At 46.1% G+C, this 26,082-nt stretch overlaps 3 protein-coding genes across 27 annotated transcripts; 2 read left to right on the plus strand and 1 right to left on the minus strand.

Annotated features, from left to right (window-relative positions):
- The first annotated feature begins 70 nt into the window (after positions 1 to 70).
- On the plus strand, positions 71 to 4,493 carry TTC36 (tetratricopeptide repeat domain 36). The gene is made up of 3 exons (XM_027979259.3): positions 71 to 284; positions 1,229 to 1,417; positions 4,161 to 4,493. Exons 1-3 carry the CDS (start codon positions 170 to 172, stop codon positions 4,421 to 4,423), a joined length of 567 nt encoding a protein of 188 aa, XP_027835060.1. The 5' UTR covers positions 71 to 169; the 3' UTR covers positions 4,424 to 4,493.
- Positions 4,494 to 4,684: 191 nt separating this feature from the next.
- Positions 4,685 to 20,758, plus strand: TMEM25 (transmembrane protein 25). Of its 22 annotated transcripts, none has more exons than XM_060399761.1 (9): positions 4,685 to 4,824; positions 5,245 to 5,338; positions 5,560 to 5,888; positions 6,318 to 6,608; positions 6,811 to 6,939; positions 7,233 to 7,263; positions 7,417 to 7,517; positions 7,657 to 7,743; positions 14,468 to 20,758. In XM_060399761.1, exons 1-9 carry the CDS (start codon positions 4,758 to 4,760, stop codon positions 14,524 to 14,526), a joined length of 1,188 nt encoding a protein of 395 aa, XP_060255744.1. In that variant the 5' UTR covers positions 4,685 to 4,757; the 3' UTR covers positions 14,527 to 20,758. The 22 variants fall into 22 exon arrangements, with proteins under 22 accessions (XP_060255744.1, XP_027835055.1, XP_027835057.1 ...); XM_027979254.2 differs by lacking the exon at positions 14,468 to 20,758 and adding an exon at positions 7,873 to 9,129; XM_027979256.2 differs by lacking the exon at positions 14,468 to 20,758 and adding an exon at positions 7,873 to 9,129 and having other exon boundaries at positions 5,577 to 5,888.
- Positions 11,424 to 26,054, minus strand: IFT46 (intraflagellar transport 46). 4 transcript variants are annotated; one of them, XM_012095529.4, is made up of 13 exons: positions 25,910 to 26,054; positions 24,894 to 24,990; positions 24,194 to 24,273; positions 21,124 to 21,254; positions 18,825 to 18,899; positions 18,576 to 18,669; positions 18,018 to 18,146; positions 16,842 to 16,963; positions 16,621 to 16,722; positions 16,410 to 16,476; positions 12,986 to 13,046; positions 12,618 to 12,703; positions 11,424 to 11,909 (listed from the first exon to the last, which is right to left on the minus strand). In XM_012095529.4, exons 3-13 carry the CDS (start codon positions 24,236 to 24,238, stop codon positions 11,814 to 11,816), a joined length of 1,008 nt encoding a protein of 335 aa, XP_011950919.1. In that variant the 5' UTR covers positions 24,239 to 24,273; positions 24,894 to 24,990; positions 25,910 to 26,054; the 3' UTR covers positions 11,424 to 11,813. The 4 variants fall into 4 exon arrangements, with proteins under 4 accessions (XP_011950919.1, XP_042088635.1, XP_004016123.1 ...); XM_042232701.1 differs by having other exon boundaries at positions 24,894 to 25,010; XM_004016074.5 differs by lacking the exon at positions 16,621 to 16,722.
- Between the last annotated feature and the right edge of the window lie 28 nt (positions 26,055 to 26,082).

Here is a 26,082-nt window from a genome sequence, read left to right on the forward strand (position 1 = left end):
GTTACACTCCAGCCGAAGACTGGACGACACTCCTCTTGGGGGCTGGTCCTCAAACAGACCTCCTCCCTCTGATTCAGGTAGAGGCTTAAAACTGGCAAGAGGCTCAGCCCTCAGCCCTTTTTCCTTTCCCTCACTGTGAGTCACCTTTTTGATCTGGGAGTTGAATACCATGGGGACTCCAAATGATCAGGCCGTCTTGCAGGCCATCTTCAACCCCGACTCCCCGTTTGGAGATATTGTTGGGTTGGACCTGGGAGAGGAAGCAGAGAAGGAAGAAGATGAAGGTGAGTATTTGACCTTGGAATCCAGCTCTCCACATTGGCTGGTCTACTACCTCGCTGGGGTGGCAGAAGTAGGCTGTCTTACAAGGCTCTTCGTCCCCCGACACTTGGATGATGACTGCTGATCCTCAGTGCACTGATGGAAGCTTGGCAAGAGTCACTGTGCCCAGAGGAGAAAGCCAGGGTTTGTCCTCCAACCCTGCCCCAAGTTTAACTGTGGTGGCGGGGAGCGGGGCCATGTGAAATTAACACAGCTTTGTCAGAACAGAGGGTATCACCCTCCACAGCATGGAAGACAGAAACGGGGCAGGGGGTAGCTCAGCTAACCAGTTTCAACTAAGCAAGCATTCAGTGTCACTTTTAAATGCCAAGCCCTGAGCTAATGCTTCCAGATTGAATGTGCTCACTGGCTTTTCCACTGGCCCCTAAGAGGGACTGTCACCGTCCAGAAGTTTTGATGCTCTTTGTTTCTAACGGAGCAAAGCCCACATCTTAATGAAACTTAAGGCTGAAAAGCTGAGGGAAACATTGGAAATGGTTTTCATGACTGTATCATGGAGGCCTTCCTGCTGGAAGCAATGCAGTAGAACTAACTGGGGACAGACTAAGGAGTCGGAAAGACCTGGGTTCCAATCCAATCTGTGCAACCTCTTGGGGGTGTGACCTTCAACCAGTCATTTAGCTACAGGCTAGAGTTTGGTTTCATTCTCTTGGCACTGGGGAGCCAACCAAGGCCGCTCTCCAGCTCTCTCTGGAACTAAGCAGTGCCAGGGCTCTGCCTCAGTGACCTCTGCTCCCCCTACCCCAAACGCTGCATCTGATTGTAGTGACCTACACCCTGCCTGGTCAGCCCTGGCTCATGTCCCAGGTTTCCAAAGCCCACGGGAACTGTTGCTTCCTGCTGCCAACCACATAGCTGTCTCCTCCTGGCTCCCTCCCCGGCACAGATGAAGTTTTCCCGAGAGCGCAGCTGGAACAGTCCAAGGCCCTGGAGCTGCAGGCGGTGATCGCAGCCGAGGCTGGCGACCTCAGCACAGCCCTAGAGAGGTTTGGCCAAGCTATCAACCTATTGCCTGAGAGGGCCTCAGCCTACAATAACCGAGCCCAGGCCCGGCGTCTCCAGGGAGATGTGGCAGGTGAGGGGAGGGTCCCTGGAGCCTGTGCAGGGGGTCTGGGAGGACACAGACCAGAGATGGTGTGGCCGTGGGGCTTGGACTTGGGAGTGTGGAAAGTCACCGAGCTCCTCTGGAACCTATGTTCGTACTCATAAGAGATACGTTATGGGCCCTGCTAATCTCTTGGGGATATTGTGAGAGTCAGAGAGACTACAGTCTGTTTATGTACAAGATTTAATGAGAGCCTATATTGTAGCAGTGGTCTAGGTGCTGAGGACTCTTACAGCAATTACTCTGTGCCAGGCATTAAGCACCTGTATGTATTTTCTTAATGGTAACTTTATTCTCCTACTTTCTAAATCTGTTAACCAACGTGCTGTACAAGATGCATCTTGTCCTTTCTCTTCAATCATGGATTCAGAGTTGTTGGTTTTTTTTTGGTTTGCACTGGGTCTTTGCTGTGGTACATGGAAGGGGCTTTTCTATTAATAGTTTGGCGCATGGGCTTAGTTGTCCCATGGCATGTGGAATCTTCGTTCCCTGACCAGGGATCAAACCCCCAGCCCCTGCATTGGAAGGGGACTGAACCACTTGGGAAGTCCTGTTTTAAAAAATAATAAAGGTTTTTTAAATTTATTGTTATTTCTTTTTTGGCCATACCCTGCGGCTTATGGGATCTTAGTTCCCTAAGCAGAGATCAAACTCATTCCCCCTGCAGTGGAAGTGCAGAGTCTTAACCACTGGACCACCAGGGAAGCCCCCTGACTGAACACTTCACATTTTTGTTGTCATTTGTTTAGCCCTCATGACAACCCTAAAAAGGTGCATGCTCTTGTTGTCTCCATTTGACAGATGATACACCGAAGCTTGGAAGTTAAGTAAAATAGCTTGCTAGTCATATAGCTGAGAAGTGGCAAAGCTGGGATTTGGTTCATGTGGCAGGGCTTAATCCCCACGTGATACTGCTTTTCATGCTCAGCCTAGAGGACAGGACAGACACACAAACCTCATAGCCATATAACAAGCTGAGAGGGTTCAGCTTGGGGTCTGCTCCTGAGGGGTGAGTTTTAAAGACAAGTAGGAGGGCAGCAAGTGGGAGAAGGCATGGCCTGTAGAAGTCCAGAAGTCACAGACAGGAACAGGGAGCTTCAGATCTCTACTCTGGCTGGAAAGGGAGGGCTGGAAGGATGGAGTCTCTTCAGAGCCTGGAGAGGTAAAGAGAGACCAAGAGGGTGAGGAACTGGTAAAATGAGGCCCAGATGGAACTCTGTCTTGAAAACACCAGGAATTACTGAAGAGTAAACCACAGAAGCGTAGTAGGGAACTCCTAGGGAACTCATGGTAGTGGAGGTGTTCTTGGGGCCAGGAATGCCAGGCTGGGGAGGTGGGACTCCATTCTGAGAATATCCAGGAACTCTGAGGGCCCCTTTCCCAGGCTTCTCTGCCACCAGTTTGGCAGAGCAGGGCCATAAAGGCCGCTGAGGAAAGCCTATAGACCAGAACCCCAGAGAGCATCCAAGGGGTTTCTGCCTGAAGGCCTTCAATTCCTCCAGACCAACTCCTCTGAGGGAAATCAATAAATGCTGTGATTAGAGAGCTTCTCAACCAACCAGTTAGGGTAGGGAGCAGAGCCCCTGCTGCATTCTGGGGACCAAAACCCAGAGGACGGGGAGATCAGCCTTGGTGCAGGATGCTGCTGGCACTCCCCGAGCGCCCTGCCCTAACAGGCTCTACAGACTAGAGGACAGGAGTGAATGGAAGCAGAGCCCAGAACAAATGCAGCTCGGGGGACCTACAGTGGGTGCCAACTGGCTGGCTGAGGCTGAGTTCAGAGCTCTGATGCCTAAGAAGCCAAGTATTTATGAGGGTGACCAAAGTGCTGCAGGCCAGCTCTGGCTCCAAGACCTCCTTCAAAGAAAACTTTGATACAAGATAAGGAAGACCATGGAAATAAAGAGTAAGGAGAGGCAGTCAGTAGAGAACACAGGTGAGAGGAGCTATTTTAAGGCATACAGTGGAAAAGAGAGAAATGTCTTGAAAAGTTAGAGAAGAAAACGTCTCTGGTGAACCAGTTGCTAAGACTACGTGCTCCCAATGCACAGGACCCAGGTTCAAACCCTGGTGAGAGAATTAGATCCCACATGCTACAACTAAGACCCGGCACAGCCAAATAAAATACAAAAGAATACATATTAAAGGGGAAAAAAACGTTAGTGAGGGACTTCCCTGGTGGTCCAGTGGTCCAGACACTGCACTTCCACTGAAGGCGCATGGATTCAATCCCTGGTCAGCGAATTAAGATCTCGACCGCCTGGTGCAGCCAAAAAGGAAAAACCAAACAAAAAATGGACTTTATTGTGTAAGAAATGGTTGTCAGTTAATACTAATGCTTTTGGACCCTGGGATTCAGTCAGTCACCTGGCACAGGGTAGAATTTTAATGTATGTGTAAGAAACCACCTGCTTTGTGCCGGGGAGCAGATTCATAATATAGTGACCACCCCTGTTTTGATGTATCAGATGGTGGAAAATAACATGGACAAGGCGAGACCTGGACTTCAGTCCCAACTCTGCCACTAACTGCAGTCTAGGCCGAGTTTTGCCCACTCTTCCAGTCTTATCTCTGCGTAACGGAAATAACAATCCCGATCTCGAGGGTTGTCTGCGGGCGCAATGTAAATGGCCGAGCCCCAGAGCCTGCACTCGGGGCCGGATCTCGCTGGCCGCGGCCCTGACCTCTGCCCATCCGTCCGTCCGTCCCGCAGGCGCCCTGGAGGACCTGGAGCGCGCGCTGGCGCTGAGCGGCGGCCGGGGTCGCACCGCCCGCCAGGGCTTTGTGCAGCGCGGGCTCGTGGCGCGGCTGCAGGGCCGGGACGACGACGCCCGCAGAGACTTCGAGCAGGCGGCTAGGCTGGGCAGCCCGTTTGCGCGCCGCCAGCTGGTGCTGCTCAACCCGTACGCGGCGCTGTGCAACCGCATGCTGGCCGACGTGATGGGGCAGCTGCGCCGGCCCCGCGACGGGCGCTGAGCGCTGTTAGGCGGGAGGGCGAGGAATTGGGGGATGCGCTAGCAACCAATAAAGCTGTCGGTTCGCCCAGCGCCAGCCTGTGTCTGCGTCCGTTCGCCATCCCTCGCAGGGATGGGCGCTCAAGGGTCCCCTGCGCGCGAGGCAGTCCCGGATCAGCCACCCTGGAGGAAGGGCCTGTCGGGCCGAGATCGGGCATCGATTGGCCCTGTCTGGCGCAGCGCCGACCCCTGCGGCGGACTACGGTGCTCCGCAGGCCTGAGCAGTCGCTCCGGCTGCGCTCGGGGAGTGAGCCAGGTGAGCCGCCCGGAAAGGCTGGGCGGAGGTGGGAGCGGGGATGCTTCTCTGTCCCTGCGTCCTGGACCACCTTCTCTTCGGCCCAAATCCGGAGGATGGGAAAAGGGGTATGGGAAAGGGAAGCGGGCAAGAGAGAACCGGGGTTGGGAGGACGATCCCTTTGAGGGAGGGGCGCGTATACCCGAGTGTCTGCGTGTGTGTGCGTGTGTGTTGTGTATTTTGGCCTGGTGCGGGCTGCACGGTTGCCGGTTGTTTCTGTGTACCTGCGAGCATGTGCTTGTTTGTTCCTTGGAGTCAGGGCTCAATTCTGCGCCCGCAGGTGTACACGTACACGTGCCAGCCTGGGTTTGGACCTTGGGGCTTGATGATCATTGCGTCTTTGTCTTCACCACTGTGGGTCATTCTACATTTGCGTTTCCGTGCATGGTTCATTTTTGTTTCTGAGAATAAATTGCTGGAGGAGTTACTAAAGCTTGTCTGCTCTCACCTGGATACTAACATTGAGGCCCGCCCTCTTCTCTCGGCAGCCTGGGGCCCAGGCCTGGGCCACCATGGCACTGCCTCCATGGCCAGCTACCCTCCCGCACACACTTCTGCTCCTGCCGGCCCTTCTGAGCTCAGGTACACCCCTGTCCATCCCTTAGCATGTGTTTATGGGGTCAAGTCCCTGTCTCTCCCCTCCTTGCCTGCATCTTCAGTTTGGGTCCCACTTTAGGCACCAAAACTGGTCTCTTATCCACCTACCAAGGTCCAGCCAGTCCCTGGTGAGTGAACCCAGGTCCCTCTGGAACTGGACCTCACCCGGGTCACAACAGTACTAACTCTCCACCAGCTCTCCCCAGACTCCACTATGTTCTAGGTTGGGGGGAGCTGGCGCCACAAATTGATGGTCAGACCTGGGCAGAGCGGGCACTTCGAGAGAATGAACGCCATGCCTTCACCTGCCGGGTGGCAGGGGGACTTGGCACCCCTCGATTGGCCTGGTACCTGGATGGACAGCTGCAGGAGGCCAGCACCTCGAGACTGCAGAGTGTGGGCCGGGAGGCCTTCTCTGGAGGCACCAGCACTTTCACTGTCACTGCCCAGCGGGCCCAGCATGAACTCATCTGCTCCCTGCAGGACGCAAGCAGTGGCCAGTCAGCCAATGCATCCGTCATCCTCAATGTGCAATGTGAGTGCCCCTCGGGTGGACAGAGAGGGGTTCTCTGCCCAGGGACCCCCAACAGCCACCAGGCAGGCAGTTTGCTAGGATGTTTTAACACTTAAGCACTTTGCAAATATTAACTCACTTTATTCTCACAACAATCCTATGAGTTAATTACTATTGTCCCCATTTTATAAATCAGAAAACTGAGGCACAGAGAGGTTAAGCAATCTCCCTGGGTCATAGAGCTGGTAAGTAGCAGAGTCAGGATTCTGGACATTTGGTTCTAGTGTTTATGCCCTTATGAAATGCTACCTCTGGCAGACCCAGCTATCCTTTTTCCTGGTGCCTCCTAAGGAGAGGTCCAGGCCCCTGGCTCCCTTCTGGGTTTGGTAAGAAAGGGCAAGGCAAGCAAGGGGCTGTGGTGGGAACATAGTGGTCTCTGCTTTGCACCAGTTAAGCCGGAGATTGCTCAGGTTGGGGCCAAGTACCAGGAAGCTCAGGGCCCGGGCGTTCTGGTCATCCTCTTTGCCCTCGTGCGTGCCAACCCACCTGCCAACGTGACCTGGATCGACCAGGATGGGCCAGTGACTGTCAACACCTCAGACTTCCTGGTGCTGGATGCCCAGAACTACCCCTGGCTCACCAACCACACCGTGCAGCTGCAGCTCCACAGCCTGCCACACAACCTCTCCGTGGTGGCCACAAACGACGTGGGTGTCACCAGTTCCTCGCTTCCAGCCCCAGGTGAGCACTGCCAGCCCCAGGCCCAGCAGAGCCTCGGGTGGGTGTAGGGCCATGGTGCAGAAATGGGAAGACTTGTCTTTTGGGTAAGTTCTCATGAAAGCTGTCCCCAGCCACCTTGGGCAAAGAGGACAGAGTAGGGACCTGTGGTGTCTCCGAGTCAGGGGTCATGCCTGCTTGGAACTAACCAGAGGACCACCTGCAGGGCTCCTGGCCACCCGGGTGGAAGTGCCACTGCTGGGCATCATTGTGGCTGGAGGGCTTGCCCTAGGCACCCTGGTGGGGTTCAGCACTTTGGTGGCCTGCCTGGTCTGCAGGAAAGAGAAGACCAAAGGTAAGGCCAAAGCAAGGCAGGTACAGAGGATGCTGGGAGTGTGGAGATGAGGTCCGGGGTGAGGGTGAGGGCACGGGCAGGACTGGAGCTGGGCAGGTCTCTGACAAGTGGCAGGTCTTCCTGGGTGTGGCCATGGTTTAGACACATACGTCCCAGGGAGCGTGCTGAGCACTGAGAACCCAGTCTGGCCATCTGAGAGGCCCCTTGCTTGAGGGACCTGGGCCTGAGAGGGCAGGGGGCAGAGCCCAGAGGGGGTGGGCACTGAGACAGTGCTGTGGTTTCTCTCTCTGCAGGCCCCTCCCGGCGCCCATCCCTGATCTCTAGGTAATTTCTCCTGGGGCTTCATGGAGGGGCCAGATGGAGAGGCGGCATGGGACAGGCGGGATTCTGGGCTTTCTGGTGGTTCTGGAATGGCCTCCAAGCAGGAATCTGTGCCCACTGGTGCCAGGGCCCATCCGAGCCTTTGTCCTCCTGTAGTGACTCCAACAACCTGAAACTCAACAACGTGCGCCTGCCACGCGAGAACATGTCCCTCCCATCCAATCTTCAGCTCAATGACCTCACTCCAGACTGCAGAGGTACACCCAGCAAGCTGTTTGCCCCAGCTTTATCTTCAGAGGTGCTTCTGGAAAAAATAGAGACACTGGACCTTAGGAGGGGCTAGGCCCCATCGGGCACACGCCTCATCCCGGCACCACCCTCTCTGTCACCCCACAGGGAAACCAGCGGAACGGCAGACGACTCAGGACAACAGCCGGCCAGACCTGCTGGACCCGGAGCCTGGTGGCCTCCTCACCAGCCGAGGTAGGAAAAGCGGCCTGCTGCCCTGCTCCCTTGCCCTCCTACGTGTGCCAAAGGCCTCTAAGTCCCCAAGGGCAGAGAGTGGTCTCCCAGCTTCCAAGAAATGAGGGTGACTGATCTCTGACCCCCCAGGTTTCATCCGCCTCCCAATGCTGGGCTACATTTACCGGGTGTCCAGTGTGAGCAGTGACGAGATCTGGCTCTGAGATGAGGCCAAGACAGAGAGTAACTTCTTGGCCCCTGGGCATCCTCCTGGTCCTCGTCCAAGGCATCCTCTGCCTGGCCATGTTGCCAATGGGAAGAGGCCTTGCCTCTGCCACTTTTGCTTGCTTGGGGGCACGGGTATTCTTGGCCAGGCTGCCAGCTGGACCTACTCCTGGCTGGACCTGGACCGACTCCAGTTGAGGGCCTGCATGACTGCGTGTGCCCAGGTGGATGGAGCTGTCTGTCCAGGTGTGCCTGGAGGTCAGCCAGCATCTAAGCGTGGCATGGCCCTGCCAGCTTGGGCCGGCTCTGCCCCGCACCAGTGCTCCTCAGCACCATGTACAGCAGGCATAGGGCATGCCTGGTTGGGAAATGGGGGTCCCTGCACGTCCTGGATTTCCTTCACATGCTATGCAGCTTTGTTCCCTCAGGGAAAATTTAGGACCCTGCTAGCTCTACAGAACCAACCTGCCCTTTCCACACAAACCCACCCCTGATCTAGGGGTGCTGGCGAAGCACAGACCAGTTCTTTTTGCTGCATCTCTCTGCCCCTCTTGGGCATCGTAGGTTATACGCTGGACCTTCTTCACTGGGCATTAGACTTCCCCACTGGCCTGGGCCCTAGTGGTGTCAGAGCCTGGTATTAGCACAAGTCAGGAGACGAGAGGGAGGTGAGAAGTCTGGTGCCTCCAGGACTGCATGTAGCTATGCCTCGTTTTCTTACAGAGATAGCACTTTAAGCACATCTCCTGGGAAGGGAGTGACTGGGCCCCTGGGCCCTGCCTGTGGCTTTCCCAAGTTTGGCCTTTTTATGATTCACTGTGAGTGCCCTGAGCCCTTGGGGTTGACGGGTTTCTGCTCAAAGTATCTCCCCCTTCCATGGGAGCCTAGCCATGACCTCCCCATCAGCAGAAAACTTCTTGTCCCATCCTCCATTCTTTAGGGGATGGTCACAGTGGCACATAATTTGACAGTGCTGGAAACCTTAGGGAGACATGGGAAAGGAGGAGAGATAATATATCCCAGAACAACCTAAGTACACTGTTGAAAAGCAACATGAAAAAGATTGCAAATTAATAGCGAGCAAAGTATATTTTTCCCTTGTTGATACCTTTATAATTTTCCTTGGTACTGCCAAGGACAGTGCTAAGCACACAGTAGGTTCAATAAACTTGAATGAGTGAATATTACATGTCTGTTTCATTCCTTCAAAAAAAAAATTTTAATTCTCCATTTATCTCTGCTCTAATCTTATTTCCTTCCTTCCACTAGCTTTGAGTTTAGTTTCTTCTTTGTCTAATTCCTCGGGTTGTAAAGCCAGACTGAGTACTTAAATTTACTGCTTTATTTGGCTGTGCCTGGTCTTACTTGTGGCATGTGAGATCTAATTCCCCAGAACTTGGGCCCCCTGCACTGGGAACTTGGGAGTCTTAGCCACTGGACCACAAGGGAAGTAAGTCCCTTGAGTACTTTTTTAATGTAAGCATTTATAACTATAAATTGCCTCTGAGCACTGCTTTTGCTGTAGCCCATAAGTTTTGGAATGTTGTGTTTTTATTCTCATTTATTTCTAAGTATTTTCCAATTTCCCTTGTGATTTCTTTGCCCGATTGGTTATTGTTTAACTTCTGCAGAATTTTTCAGTTTTTCCTTGTTATTGATTTCTAACTGCTCTTCATGGTGGTCTGAGAAAGTACTTTGTATGCTACCTTTTAAAATCTGTTGAGACTTAATTTGTGCCCTGACATATGTTCTATCCTGGAACATGTCCCATGTGTACTTAAGTGTATTCTCTGCTGTTGGCTAGAGTTCTGTTTACGTCTATTAGAACTAGTTGGTTTATTGTGCAGTTCAGGCTATTTCCTTATTTTCAGTCTGGGTCTTCTATCCCTTATTGAGAGTGTCTTGCTATTATTGTAAAACTTTCTCCCTTCAGCTGTCAGCTTCGCCTCATATATTCTTGGAGTCTGTTATTAGGTGTGTAAATGTTTATAACTGTTGTATCTTCTTGCTGTATTTATGTTCCTTTTATAAGTCTCCTGCTTTTATTTCATGGATGTGGTGTTTTCTCATCTCTCTTTGATAGTGGTTCTCAAATTTGTCTGCATATTGAAATAATCTGAGGAGCTTAAAAAATAGATTCTTATATCCTACCTCCAGAGGTTGTGATTTTTATCAGTCTGGTGTATTGTCTGGGAGAGGAAACTTATCTCTAGAAGATCTCCAGTTGATTCTAACATGCAACCAAATTTGAGAACTACTTCTCTATGAATATAATAGTTAAAAAAAAGTTTAGTTTCTCTGATTTTCTTTGCTGTATTTTAGTCTCTCTTTTTCTGGCTTTCTTCAAATGCTTAGTGACTGTACATTCATATTTAAGAATGAGAGCTGCAAGTATGTCTATGTGTATACACACAGACACATACATACACACAAGAACGAGGTACCCAAGGCTGAATACAAGTTGATGGGTAGGTAGAGGGACCGAGACATTTGCTTAGATTATCCCATCAATATCTTTTCTCTTAGGCTGCTCGGGACTCTTCCAATATTCTGCTTTGGAGGGATAAGCCTGGAAGAGGGCTGAGAGCCTCACCACTCATTCCTCTATTTTATCCTCTTATTTGAAATGTGGCCCCTTATTCCTATCCTCATGTCCATCATCCACCCAGCTGCTCAAGCCCCAAAACTTGCAAGTCGTCCTTGATTTCCTCTCTTCCATCCCCCACATCTACTCTATCACCAAGTTCTATTGGTTCCACCTCTGCTGGTTATCTCTCTGTCTTCTTACCCCACACCCTCCCTTCTGTACTCCATGCTGCCCAGTTTTCCAGATTCCCTTGCCAGCTGTTAATTTCTGCCAGTGGGAGGCACTTGGCAAAGCAGGAGAGGGTGGGAGAGAGGAGGGTGGCTGTCTCCTGCTAAGAGGGGCTGTGGGCCTGCTTGGCAGTCCTGACCCCCCCCACTGGCAACTCTTCTGTTTCCAGTCCCCGCAGTGCATGCTAAACCCTTGTCCCTTCAGCACCCTCCATTCTCCCTTTTGTTTCTTCAGACACTTTTGTAACCAGCTGCCCATAGTTAACATCCTTTGTTAGAATTTGTCTTCCTGAGGAGAATTTAGCTGATAAAACCTTCAGAAGATGTCCCCAATCTGTCCATCTCTACCACTGCCACCCTAATCCAAGACCCTATCCTCTTTCCCCTGGGTGGCTGCAGTGGCTAGGCTCCCTGAGACCACAGCTGGACAGTCTGGGGCCAGACAGGCAGGCAGCACTACCTGGTGGGAGACTCCCAGAAAAAATAGGTTCCGGGAGAAAAATGTTTCCCCTCTATTGCCAATCTTGAAGGACTGGGGTTTGATTTTATTTCTGAAGGTTGATTTGCTTAAACTGCAAGTCACTGAATGCCTCTAGGCCGAGCTTCTCATCTCTGCCTACGATCAGTCTGCCTTCTCTCTTCTGTATTAAAGGACAGCAGGATAACCTGAAAGATAAGAGCATTTTATTTGTAAAACCTTTGCCAATTGACTTTATGCATGAAAGAAAATAATCCTATTGCTATCTCAAAAAGAACATCTTTTCAACCTTCCTCCCATCCTGAGCATCCTGGGATCCCAGGAATTCCAGTGCTTCTAGCCCAGATCCCCACAGTGGTGTCAAGGCATACTTCCTGTGTGAAGGAGCTCTGAAACAGTCATTAGCCGTTGAATGGCCACGAGCAGTGCTCTCTGGCAGAAACGGTAGTAGGATGAGCGCCGTGCCCGAGTCAAGGTGTGAGGCCGGCAAGGCTGCCAGGAGGCTGACGGTGACCCCTCCTCAGCTGGGGCAGAAGGGCTGGCGGAGCCGTGAGACAGCCACATGGGAGGTGTCTCAGCTGAAGGTTAACGTCTCAGCATCTCCAGCCTGGGAGTTGGAGTTGGATGGAGGGGTGAATGCTGTCTTGCCTTCAGCTAGAGCTTTAAAATGCTGTGAGGAGAGAGGAGAGGGAATATGGAGGATTTGGGGATATGCTAGTTTATGACACTTTATCAAGAACTAACCTCTTCATAGGGCTTCCCAGGGGACTCTAGTGGTAAAGAACCTGCTTGCCAATGCAGGAGATGTAAAAGACACGGGTTTGATCCCTGGGTCGGGAAGATCCCTTGGAAGAGGGCATAGCAACTCATCTAGTATTCTTGCCTGGAGAACCCCATGGACAAAGGAGCCTGGTGGGCTACAGTCCATGGGGTCGTAAAGAGCTAGACACAACTAAAGCAACTTAGCACGCATACAACCTCTTTACAACTCTTTAAGCTCCATTTTTCCTCCCAATTCTACTTCTAAAACAATTCCTTGGTGTTGTCTTTGAAAAATAGCTAGAAATGTGCCCTACCTCCTTCAAACATGAACCCCCTTTTTTCCATGCTTCCTGCTTCCATTCATTAGGCCACTTGGTTCTGTAAGACTGAGTGTCCACTGTAGATCCTCACCTACCCTAATGCCCACATGGGTTCTATTTCCCCTTCCTTTACCAGCCCCACCCCTGCCTGCTTCACAGTCCCCTCCATTATGGACAGGGTAATGATAACTCCAGGCAGAGACCTCCTCCAGTGTCACAGGCAGAGTCACAGCAGATTGAGCACAGTGGCAGCAACAGGCACTACAGCTAAAGTCAATCTCTAGTGCTGGTCTTACCTGCGAGTTCTTAAATTCCGAGTAGAGGGAAAAGAGCAGATGGAGGGACTGAATTCGACTCTTGTAGACAGGAATGTCTAGGATGGCTGAAATCGAGAACTCCCATGAGCAGAAACAAACAAAAATCTGGGAATATGGGGCATTTCTGTTTATGTGGCCAGTCCCTTCCCAGATGGAATGTGTTACTGTAACTCTAGGGGTTAAATACCTAGCAGGTAGTCACAAAAACCCAAACACCACCCTCAAGTGCTGCCAAACAGCATAACTGGCTTAAAGAAAAGGCTGTAACTCAGAGTAAAAAAGCCTTTTCAACAGCCCACAGTGAATTTATCCAAAGACAGGGCCAAGAAAGGGACAGGAGGGCTTACCACAGATCATATCAATGTACTCTGCCAGGCTGCAATCAATCTCTGCTGTGGGCAGGCTCACCTAGGAGAGGCATGGGACAGACCCAAATCAAAAGGCTGAAATTTCAGTGGTCCTAGCATCACTCTCTTTCTCTGAAGGAAAAGAGCTCCGAGCATAAGGAGTGTGATGGGCTGAATTGTGTCCTCCTCAAATTTATATGCCAAAGTCTTGACCCCAAGTGTGTCAGGTGGTATATTTGGAGATATTGTCATAAAAGAGATAAGTTAACATGAGGTCATTAGGATGAACCTTACTCCAGGGTGATTGGAATCCTTATAGGAGGAAATTAGGACACAGACACACAGAGAGGAAAGACCACATGAAGACACAGGGAAGAGACAGTCAAGGAGAAAGGTTCTGCAAGAAATCAGCTCTGTGGACAGTTTGATGTCCAACTTCCAGTAGTGCGAAAAAATAGCTTTCCTTTGCTTAAGCCATCCAGTCTGTGGTACTGTGTTACAGCAGCCTGAGCAATAATACAAATTTTTTTTTTTTTCCTGATCAGTAAAATGGAATTGGTCATACTCATTAACCACTGAAATAGCAGAAGATATAATAGGGCTAAAATATTTTATAAGTAAAATACACTGCCATGCAGTCTTCCTGTATTTGTGAAGAAGAAACTGGACCCAGGTTATGGCCAAGTGTTTATAGTGACTTGGAGTTATAAGGCCTAATGGTTCTTGGACACCACAGGAACAGAAAAAGTGACATGATATCTCAGATGACAGGCTCCAGATCAAAACCAGTTCATACTGTAAGTTTAAAAACCATTAGCATCTTTAAAAACTTTTTGTTCTCTTTTTATAAAAATCAGGGTGTAATTTTATAAAAATCAGCTTTTGCAATTTCTTTTTTCCAGCATATAATTGATACTTCTCTGTATCAGAACAAAATAAGGCCAAATAATTCATCAAGTGAGTAATTCATCACTGACTGGCTGTACCACAGTCTGTCTATTCAGTTCCCTGGTCAGACATTTTTTCCTCAGCTACCACTTTAAAATGCTGTGATAAAAGAGACTGTTTTCAAATTCTTTGCTTTTTTACAGTAGTTTCTCAATAAACATATACCCCCCAAAAACTGTCTTCATTAGCTTACATTTTAGTAGGGAGAAACAAAAGACAAAATAAGGTATATAATATGTCAGAAGGTAAGTATTATGGAGAAAAAGCAGGTAGAGAGCTTGGGGAACATGGGTAGCAGTTTTAAATACCATGACCAGGAAGGAACTGTTATCATCTTTGCTCAATTTTCTTGATATGTAAGAGCTCTTTGGGCTTCCCTGGTGGCTCAGTGGTAAAGAATCTGCCTGCAACGCAGAAGCCTCAGGAGATGCAGGTTCGATCTCTTAGCACACATGCAAAAGCTCTTTGCTTGGATAGTAATGTTGTCACATACATATGTAAGTAACTTCTTGGTCCATCACTTGTTTTTTTCAGCCATGCCACTCAGGAGCTTAGTTCCTGGAACAGGGATTGAACCTGGCCTTTGGCAGTGAAAGCGCGAAGCCCGAACCACTGGACCGCCAGGGAATTCCCAGTCCATTATATTTTAAACTTTGTTTATGGTAACTGTTAGAATTTTTTACTTGTGTGAGTCTAAACTCACATTTTCCACATGACTTTTAAGATTCTTATTATGCAAAGAAATACCTCACCATCCCAACAGTAGTAAGTATTGGGTTAGCCAAAAGATTTGTTTGGGTTTTCCCATAACATCAGACAGGAAAACCAGAACGAACCTTTTGGACAACTGAATATTTCTCCTATATAAAAAAAATGGTACTTGTAATAGCTTTATTTTTACCTTATATGTTTAACTCATTTGGAATTCATGTATGTATATGGTTGGGGCTTTCCTGGTGGCTCAATGGTAAAGAATCTGCCTGCAATGCAGGAGACTCAGGTTCAATCCTTGGGTTGGGAAGATCCCCTGGAGGAGATCATGGCAAGCCACTCTAGTACTCTTGCCTGGAGAATCCCCACGCATAGAGGAGCCTGGTGGGCTACAGTCCATGAGGTCTCACAGAGTCCGACACGACTAAAGCAACTAAGCAGCGGCAGCAGCATGCATATGGTTGAGGCATAGATCTATTGTTCTCAAGTGACTGGTCAGTAATCTCATCACAACCCATTCTACCTGTAATCATTTAACCATCTTTCTTGGGCATCCTTGATGGTCCAGTGCTTAAAATTCTGTTTCCACTGCAGGGGGCGTGGGTTTGATCCCTGGTGGGGGAACTAAGATCTTGCATGCTGTGAGGCATGGCCAAAAAAAAAGTAAAATGACCATCTTTCTTATACAGCAAATTTCCACATTTACGTGGTTTTTTTTCTGGGTTGTCTATGTGCTGCTGATCTAGCTGTTTTCCTAACCAGAACACTATTATTTACTATAGCTCTATAATTTTCTAATGTCTGACAGGGCAAATCCTCCATCATTTTTTCCCTGAAATTTTAATTAGACTTGAAAGTTGACTCTCTCTGATAACCTTTGTTAAAAAATTTCAATTTCTAAAAAATAATGCAGTTAAAATCCGAACTGCAACAGCATTCCACTGCCATGGTGCACTGGGGAGGAGTGACGGCGCCTTCCAGGAACGTGGCTTGACTCCTCATTCACTGCAAGCTTATGCCTGCCCTCCACTCAAGTTGTATAATTTGCTTTCAAAAAGGTCTTGACAATTTCTTATGAAATATATTCCTGGGCACTTTTTAAAAATTTAGGATCATTAGGAATGGGACATCAGCTACTCAAAACAGGACATATACCTCTGTGGAAAGGGTAAGTCTACAGTGGTAATACTTTAGGTACATACATTCACCAAAAGTTATGTGTTCAAAGCAATAGTATAATAATATTACAGAGTAATTTATAACAACTCAAATCTGGAAACTACTCAAATGGCTATCATAGAATGGATAAATAAATTGTCCTATATTCAAACAATGGAATACCATAATTAGAACAAATGTATAACCACAATCTAGGAAACAATATGGATAAATCTCTACATGGATGAACAATACAAATGAGCAAATAAACAAGACACGAAGGAACATGATTAGATTTAGATAAAATACAAAACAGGCAAACCTAATCTGTGCTGTTAGAAGTCAGGATGGTAGTTAAGTTGGGAGAGAGAAGCCTGAGGGGGCTTCCAGGGTGCCAGCAATGTTCTCTTTTTTTTTTTATCTGATATGTTGGTTACACAAAGGTATTTGGTTGGTGAAAATTAATCAACACTTAATGTGTTTGTTTCTGATTTTACATTATACATAAATTTAAAAGTTAATGATAATAGTAATACAAGAAGAGAGAAACTGTGGTTCCTAGAATGAATGCCACACTCTCTAAGTTCCTGCTACACCTTCCACTCACCTTTCCCAAAAGTTCTTCAAACTCTGGAGACCACTCCTGCATCAGTGTGTCAATATCGGGCATAGGCCTAGAATTATAGCAGCAAATGTGAACAGAAAACATGTGCTGGTATCAGCAATCTTTGCATCATGATATTCTAGGCTGAAGGGAGGTTCCCAACCTGGGCACATTCAGATTTCAAGAGAACACAGACTGGGTGGGCCAAACTTACCCAAGACCTAGGGTTTGGAGAAGCTGGCTAAGTAAAAATACCAGGTAAACCATAATCTTTACGTCTGCAATCTTAGCCAGTAGCGGCCAGGATCCATAGGTCCTAAGGTTGATATATTTCAAATATGTCCCAATCTTGGCATCTCCTCCTCAGAAGCAATGACTTCCTAGGTGGTGAAGATTACCATGGGTTACTATGGTGAAGAATGTGCTATTTCTTACCTGGTATAGTGCACAGTTGCAGGGGGCTTGGAACGGTGTAACTCAGAGATGCTCTCAATCCATGTGTCAATGGCTTTAGGATTCTTTTCTGCATCTTCCAGGCTCTTTACTTTCATATGTTGCTAGAAAAACAACAGGAAAGCCAGGCTGATGGCAATAGGTAGCTCCCTTGTCTTCACAGAGAAGCTCATCATATGCAGCTATTTCATATTCGAGGTAACTGATGAAAAGGGAAGCTTGCCAGCAGCCAAATGAAGATTATAGAAAACCCTGTTAAAGTCTTCTGGAGCCAGGGGAAAGGGGCAAGTCAACAGGACAGGAATGATCACAATGAGAGACCATTTCAACCTAGTAGGATGGCTAGAATAAAAAAGACAGACAATACCAAGTGTTGGTGAGGATGTGGAGAAATTGGAACTCTCATTCATTGCTGATGGGACTATAAATTGATTCAACCACTTTGGAAAAGAGTTTGGCGGTTCTTCAAAATATTTAATAGTTTCCATATGGCCCAGTAACCCTACTTCTACCTATACCCAAGACAAATAACAACATGTCCATGCAAAAACATGTACATGTTCATAGAAGCATAATAGAAGTGGGATTAACAGGTAAATGCATAGACAAATTGTGATACATCCATACAGTGGAACATTATTCAGCCATAAAAAAGGGAATGAAGTAGTGACCAGGGTTTAGGAGCGGGGGGAATGAAGAGGAGTGACCACTAACGGGTATAGGGTTTCTTTTTGTTTGTTTCTGTGTTTTAGCTGCACTGAGTAGCTTATAGTATCTTAGTTCTCTGATCAGGGATTGAACCGGGCCCACAGCACTGCTGAGCCCTAACCACCTAGTGGCGTAATTCCCCACTAGGGAATTACCAAGGGGTTTCTTTTTGGAATATGAAAATGTTCTTAAATAATGGTGATGGTTGTATTAGCTCCGTGAATATACTAAAAATCACTGAACTGTACAATTTTAAAAGGTGAATTTCACAGTTAATTACATTATATTTTAATACAACTGTTATCTAAAAAATAGGGCTGGCTGAAATCATAGCCATCCCTTTTAACAGGGAGTAAGTCGAAATATTCAAATATTCAAATGTTCAAATATTAGCAAGGCTTCTACTCTCAGCCCCCTTGAGCTGGGGCCTGTGCTAGGCCAGTAGCTTACTGTGATGTTGTGCTGTTTGGAATTCTCTGTTAACCACAGTGAGAGCACTGTAGGGTCTGACTGCTTTGTTGAAGGCTCGTCCAATACCAATAGGCCAAGGTTGTCAGGCTTTCCATCAGGACGTGGAACCTGGTAAGGAGAAAGGTAAGAACATGAAAAGGCACACTTGTTTTCAATAAGCTAAGGAAGAACTCTTCTGGTTCATTTCTATTACTAGTATTAAAAAGTATGCCTATATAAAAAAAAAAGTATGCCTATATATCATCCTGTACTAAAATACTATCTAGAAAAAAATACATGACCTTAAATATAAAGCTGAAGTTATGGATAATTAGGAGGCAAATATATGACAAATTTTTAACACATAATGAGATAATCAATTATTTACCTATTAGCAATGAATATAATTTCAAGCTGAAAGCAAGTTAAGAATTCCAGTGAAATGAAGAATATATACTAAGGTAATTATTGCTAGTCAAGGAAATTAGTTTAACTGTTTGTTAGAGTAACAGAGGGTTAGAAGAAACACCTAAGGAGTCATTTTTAGGATGTTCTGACCTTTAAGAATGCATCAATATCCCCAACAGCTGGGATGAAATCAGGAATGAAAGGCTTCAGTTTGTGGTCCAGGTCAATCAACTGTGGTGTATACCTAGGAGATATTGCCATGAGAAGGTGGAGACCGTCAGTGAAACTTACTTATTATTCAGAATGAAAAAAACCTAAGGGGAATGGTCATGTTTCAGATAAGAGGAAGGCAAGGGCAAGGCAGGGCTAGGGGTTATGGTGGGAGGTCCTGGTACTCACCTGCTGATGTACTGGAAGAGCTCCTTAACCTCAGCAGAAACTGGCAAATGCTCATAGTCTGCGGGATCATACGCCCTGGGGGAAGGAAACCACGGCTCAAGATGGCCAGAGAAGGGTGGGGGTTGCTGAGTCTTGGTTCAGCCACAGAGCATGTGACTCTAAACCTAGTTTCTGCTCCACCCACATGTGCCTTTTCTGAGCAGCTTGCAAGGCAACTTTAAAACTGATTATAATTAGCTCTCAGCTATCTCTGACAATGAAGAAAAAGTTACAAGAAATCCAAAACATAATTTTGAAAAATTTTAGAGTGTAGCAGAAATTGTTTTCCTTTTTTCTTTTTAAATGAAGGGGATAAAGAGAAAAGATAGAATGAGATCTTAATTTCTGACATGAAAATGGTTTGTCCCAAGAAAAAAGGGAGTTTTTACAAAGATGTTTGTCAGTGTTATATACAAAAGTAAAAAATTGGAAACAAATAAAATGTCTAACACTTGAGAGATAGGTCAAGCTGAACACTGCAGTTATTGAAAGGTATTTGCATTAATACATGAAATGTATACAGTTAAAAAAAATAGTAAAGTGCATACTAATGACTATAATTAAGTAGAATGTAATGAATTGATCGGGCTTCCCAGATGGCTCAATGGGAAAGAATCCACCTGCCAATGCAGGAGATGCAGGTTCGATCCCTGGGTCAAGAAGATCCCCTGGGGAAGGAAACGGCAACCCACCCCAGTGTTCTTTCCTGGAAAATCCTATGGACAGAGGAGCCTGGAGTCCGTGGGGTCACAAAAGAGTTGGACATGAATGAGTGACTAAACAACAATGAGTTGACAAAGTATATAAGTGACTTGGAAAGTGATTTAAGGTTCTTCTGGGGAGAGTTGCTTAAGAAAAAAAACTAAATAGATTACTTAAAGAAGGCAATGGCACCCCACTCCAGTGCTCTTGCCTGGAAAATCCCATGGACGGAGGAGCCTGGTAGGCTGCAATCCATGGGGTTGCGAAGAGTCAGACACGACTAAACGACTTCACTTTGCCTTTTCACTTTCATGCATTGGAGAAGGAAATGGCAACCCACTCCAGTGTTCTTGCCTGGAGAATCCCAGGGACGGAGGAGCCTGATGGGCTTCCATCTATGGGGTTGCACAGAGTCAGACACGACTGACGCGACTTAGCAGCAGCAGCAGCAGCAGCAGATTAAAGTTTACCTTTCCCCAGATTATAATTTATGGAAGCAGGATCATAAGGTCAACTGTGAAGCATGAAAAGTCAGGCTGCTATTAAACACTTGCCTAATTTACTTAGTGTCTACCTGCATGTGGATAATTAAAATGTAACTATTTTTATTTTTATTAAACTACGTCATTGAATAAGTGATGCATGCACATGATAGGAAATAAAAGGTACAGAATGTATACAGTGGAAAGTTATGCTCCCCTCCCAAGAGTAATCAGTATTATGAGTTCCTAGTGTAGCCTAGAGATAGCTTATGTAGTATCTGTTTGATACACATGCCAACACAACACAAAGACTTCTATACCTTTTTAAAATGTAACAATGTCCCTTGAAGATTGTTCTTTACCACCACATAAGAGTGTTGGCTCATACTTCTTAATGGCTAGGAAGAATTCTACTGATTTGGCTATACCATCATTTATTTAGCTAGTAATTGTATTTTAAATGAACGGGCCTTAGAACTTACTTTGATTAAAACCTACCAGGGTGGGTCATGATTAATCTAGCACCAGGGCTGGAACAGGGTGAGAAGAATTTTTACTGAAGCATCATCCAGGAACATTTTGCTTCAACATGGCAGAATAGCACCCCTATTCTCTACCTGTCCTTTTAAAAGGATCTGAACCTAAAACAGAAATGCTCCTGCACGTGGATGTTTTCCTCACTAAATAAAACTGCTTTGATGTATGATTTTATCTTCTCGTATATATTTAATATGCTATTTATAATATAAATTTGTATTTATAAATGTATCTTCTCTTCCCTAAAATGTAAACTCCCTGGAGTCAGAGACCATCAGATAAATTGACTCAGCAAATCCTCATGAAATGCCTGAGCCCACAGATGTTTCAAACAGTGCAAGTGACATCATAGTGATATCACAGGACTCAGGCAGTGGAGCCAGAAAAGAAGGAAAACTCATTATGTTGGGTTTCTGAGCATCTGATAACCCTAAATAGAGAAGATCAAAAGAGCTGCTAGAAGTTCACTTCTCACTGACATCCTCCTGTCCAGCGTTTTGAAGGAAGAGTTTCCTCCTTGGCGAGGGTGCTCTCCTTACCCTTCCAAAGGGGCCCCATGCTCATCATCATCATCATCAGAATCAGTTTCAGATGAGTCGTCATCGTCATCATCATCATCGTTCTCACTAAAGCCCCGCTGAGGCGTCAGCTGTGAGGTCTTCTTCTTCTCCTGAGACAAAGCAGGGTAGGCAGAGAAAGCTCCCGGTTAGGAGAAACTGGGGAGAAGGAAATTGCAACCCGCTCCAGTATTCTTGCCTGGAAAATCCCATTGACAGAGGAGCCTGGTGGGCTACAGTCCATGGGGTCACAAGAGTCAGACACGACTGAGTGACTAAACCACCACCACCACCAGTGTACTTTTGCCCAGTTCTTGCTTAGTGCTCTAATGAGAACCCTCCCACTTTGCACCAATTCACTGGAAAGAAAAGGAAGCCCTCCCCAGAAGGGCCCCGAGAACCTTCTTCACTCCTTCTTAGCTACTGAGTCCCCACTTTCTATAACCATAGTCATCATCTGTGTGTGGCTTGGGTATACTTTATTCAGTACGTATCTCTTTTACCTCTCACTTAGGAGATCCTGAGAACTCTGCATAAACTTTATCCAATCAGCTTCAATTCTAAAACTGAGGGACTTCTGAAGAAGAAAGCACCTCTAAATAGTTATTTTGGGAGGAAACAGGGGGAAGATGAAGTGGGGAAGACACATTTTAGGGGATCTTAATACTCACAAAGATCACAGGGAGGAAATCTAGTATTTAATTTGCAAGACTTCCCAGGGGAAGCTGCTTATAACTAATGAAGAAAAATAGTACTCAACCCTGTGCCTGGATTCTGACCAGCAGTTCCAGAGACTGTGGGTTTTCCTTTGCATTCAATGGGTATCTGACCTACTCATGCTCTCCCTTTCTTCTCCCACAAGTTACATAAAATAACTGTACCTTATATCTCAAGATAGTCATGTATGGATGTGAGAGTTGGACTATAAAGAAAGCCAAGTGCCAAAGAAATTGATGCTTTTGAACTGTGGTGTTGGAAAAGACTCTTGAGAGTCCCTTGGACTGCAAGATCAAACCATTCAGTCCTAAAGGAAATCATCCTGAATATTCATTGGAAGGACTGATGCTAAAGCTGAAACTCAAATACGCTGGCCACCTGATGTGAAGATCTGACTCATTGGAAAAGACCCTGATGCTGAGAAAGACTGAAGGTGGAGAAGGGGACAACAGAGGATGAGATGGTTGTATGGTATGGCATCACTGACTCGATGGACATGAGTTTGAGCAAGCTTTGGGAGTTGGTGATGGACAGGGAAGCCTGGTGTGCTGCAGTCCATGGGGTCACAAAGAGTCAGATACGACTGAGCGACTGAACTGAACTAAACTGGTATCTCAAGAGACTCTTCTGTTCTTGGCATTTTAACCTACATTTCTGAGCTTCTGGTTCTCAATGTACCATCCCACCCCCTCAAGCCCATGAGAAGGGGTCTGGTGGTGCTTGGGCTTGCCAGGGCAGTTGGGATGGGGGTCCCTGTCTTTGCCTCTAGGGCATGGAGCATGTGGTATGCCTTCACTTAGGATCTGAAAGGTGGCCAACTGGCCCCCTTTAAAAATGGGTTTTTAAGCTCAGTTTCCAAATGGCTTATACTGAGGTTAAGAGATATTTGGTTCTAGTTTTAAAAATTATTTAACGATTCTTTTAAAGTGGCTTCTGACACATAAAACTGTGATATATTATAGGACATCTTAAAAAAAAAAAAAACTTTTGGTTACATTTTCCTCTAAGCATAACACAGATTTATTATACATCAACAAAAATGTATTTTAACTAATATGTAACATATGGTATAGATGACAGTTGCAGAAATTGTCTTACTGGTATACAGTTGGTAAGGATATCCCACAGTGTTCTTTACTATTTCAAAATCTGCCCAAATTATTCTTGAGTCACATGGGAAGCAGTCTAGCAAAGGAAGCTTTTTAAGAATATTGTCAGCTTAAAGATTATTCAAAAGTGGATCCTTTTTGCTGATTCTGGGTGCATATTAAATTGGAAAGATAAATGAGCCTTTAATATTGACTATATCATGTGAAGATGAAAAACTCAGGATGAATATACAAAATTAGGTCAAATTAGGAAAATTGTTCACCTTTGTCTGCTTCTTCAAATTAGTGCTTTGCAAAATCTCTGACCTAAGGCAGAAGACTTTATATACCAGACAAAAGGCCAAAAAATTACTTTGTAGGTGAGATGTCAAACAGCACATAGTCACAAAGCAGAGCTATCTCAAAACATTACATTTTAGACTTCCTATGAAATCCATCTCTCTCACTGAAGCTTTCTGCATTACTTCGAATATTCTCCTTCATTTGAGTCCTCAAAACTCCTATTCTTGGAGGATAATTAAAACATAGGCATTGGACAATGCGCTAAGGCTAACCACAAGAGCTATTAAGCAGTGCACCTGTGCAAATTTAAGGCCCCGTCCATCTAGAGCTGTAGGCATTTTCTGATCTCTCTTTCAGAAATGGTGATTCTCAAAAAAAAAAAAAACAAAAAAGAAATGGTGATTCTCTTGGTTCATAAAATAACAATAAGTGACATCTGGGCCTTAAGACTTCAAAATTAAAATCTCTTTCACAAAATACTGGCAGTATCACAAGTACTGACAATGAACAAAGGCCAGGACCAGTCATTTAAAACTTGCTTCATCATAAGAATTATTTGCAGTGCTTGCTCAAATATATTTACAGTTTCAGGTTTTTATCTTCAAGAATCCAATTAGGTAGTGCTGGGTGGGGACTCGTAATTTTTTATTTTTTTTTAGTAAGTACCCCTGTTGATTAACGTGACCAGAAAAGTTTCAGAAACCCTGGACTGTGTTATATGAAATTTCTTGCCAAAAAGTCAGCTATAACAATAACCTCTATTCCTGAAGGAGAATCACAGACTTAAGGCTCTTGGCCGTTGACTGTTCTCCATGAGCTTAAAGACACCTAACTAGTAGTGGTGAGTATTCAAGAAATGTTTGCTACTGAACTGGTGTCACTTTAAATCAGCTACAAATAACACAAAGCAGCAATTTCACAAGAAGTTGTGGATTATACTGCACCTTGTTATTTTCATCTTCATACTCATCACTGCTGTTATCAGCCATAGTCTTGTTAGAAAGATGCGAGGAACAAGGAACTCCTTAGAAGAAAAGTTTTCCCATTAGGTTATTGTTAAAATGATTTTTAAAGACAGATATTTTCACTTATAATATTTTATGCTAACCATTTTATGGAACAGGATTGATAAGAATAGCTAACTGAAAGATAGGAAACTGAATTCTAGCATGGCTCTGTCAATTCAAGATACACTTACTAAGTAGTATTATGCTTAAGGCACTGGGTTAGACATTATATTAATACTAACTGATTATCTGCCACTACACAAATAGCAAAAAATCTACCCTTAGTTTACGGTTGAAATAAAGTCAGTAACTAGTGAAGCAAAAGGAGTGCTGGATTTATAGTCAGAAGTCTCGGTTTAAAGGACAACTCTATCACGTAGACAAAACGATTCAACCTCTCTGGGTGTCAGCAGTCCCACCTCTCAATGGGGTCAATATTTGTCACTCAGGACTGTTGCAAGGATCACTCAAAAAAACTTTATGTGGAAGGATGGGACCTAGTTCCTGGTAAATAATAGTCACCAATATGAATCTGAATCAGTTTTTTACTTTATAAGTTTTGAGCTATTTTTAATAACCAGTGATTTACAATTACAACAAAAAAAATTCTCTTCTTTCCCCTTTATGCCTCTCTTACCTTTGTGTTTCGTGGTTGGAGTATAAATACTTGCAACCTCTTCAGAGTCGTTAATCTCTAGACGCTCATCATACGTCTGGTTTTCAACAATCTTGGTCTAAGCAAAAGGAAGTATGACTACATGGTTTCTATCACAGGACATTAAGCATTCTCTGGAGAGGGGGATTCCAAACCAGCAGTGGTTCCTCTTCCTTACCCAAGATATCAGTTTTACCTGAAACCTTTACTCCCCAGGTGGCTTAGACGATAAAGAATCTGCCTGCCAATGCAGGAGACACAGGTTCGATGCCTGGGTCAGGAAGCTCCCCTGGAGGAAGGCATGGCAACCCACTCCAGTATTCTTGCCTGGAGAATCCCACGGACAGAGAAGTCAGGCGGGCTACAGTCCATGGGGTCGCAGAGTCGGAGACGACTGAGCGACTAACACTTCCACTTCACGCCCCATTCAAACTTTCCTTGAGGCTTCTTGGCCCCAGGTAACACAGTTAAGTCACTTAGCTGCACCTCTTATTTAGGGACTGCTGGCAGGCTGCCTGGGGAACCAGGGAAACGAGGAGAGAGCCAGTGTCTGCAAGCAGGTACCCAAAGCTGCTAAGCTAGGCGCGCGAGGGCAATACAGAATCCCTCTGTAGATAATGGCTCTCTCCTCGGGTTCGGTCAGTGTCCCAATGCTGCCGGCGTTTCTCAGGGGAGGCTGTGGAGGTTCTAGAAAAAGTTCTGTCTCTCGGGTTACCTGGGGCGGGCGGGGAGGCGTTCCGCAAAGCGAGGGTAATCTCGGCTCTTATCTTGGTCCCATCCAATAATCCTGAAAGCCATCACCCTTAACCCCACCCTCGTCTTGTAGGTCGGATCCCACTTAAGTTTGTCGGGGAGTAAAGGAAACAAAGATCGGCGAGGGCGTGAAGGAAGAGGAGAGAGAATATTTGTCAAGAAGACGGGAAAAGGTGCAGGAGGTTGGGAAGAGGGAACGGGAGCCCTTCCTATTCCTCTTGGGAAGGAGAAAGAGCACGAATTACCTGTAGCCCCTCTGAATCCGTCTCGTCTATATGGAAAGAACCCCAGCCGAGGACTGGGGTTTCACTCCAACCTGAGGCCTGGCCACTTCTACTTGGAAGAGAGCCACGGCTTCTACTCGGAGAAACTGGCCTGTTATCAGTTGCTAAGAAAAAAAAAAAAAAGGAAAAATCGC

Source organism: Ovis aries, chromosome 15 (genome assembly GCF_016772045.2).
Source record: "Ovis aries strain OAR_USU_Benz2616 breed Rambouillet chromosome 15, ARS-UI_Ramb_v3.0, whole genome shotgun sequence".
Taxonomy (NCBI): Eukaryota; Metazoa; Chordata; class Mammalia; order Artiodactyla; family Bovidae; genus Ovis; species Ovis aries.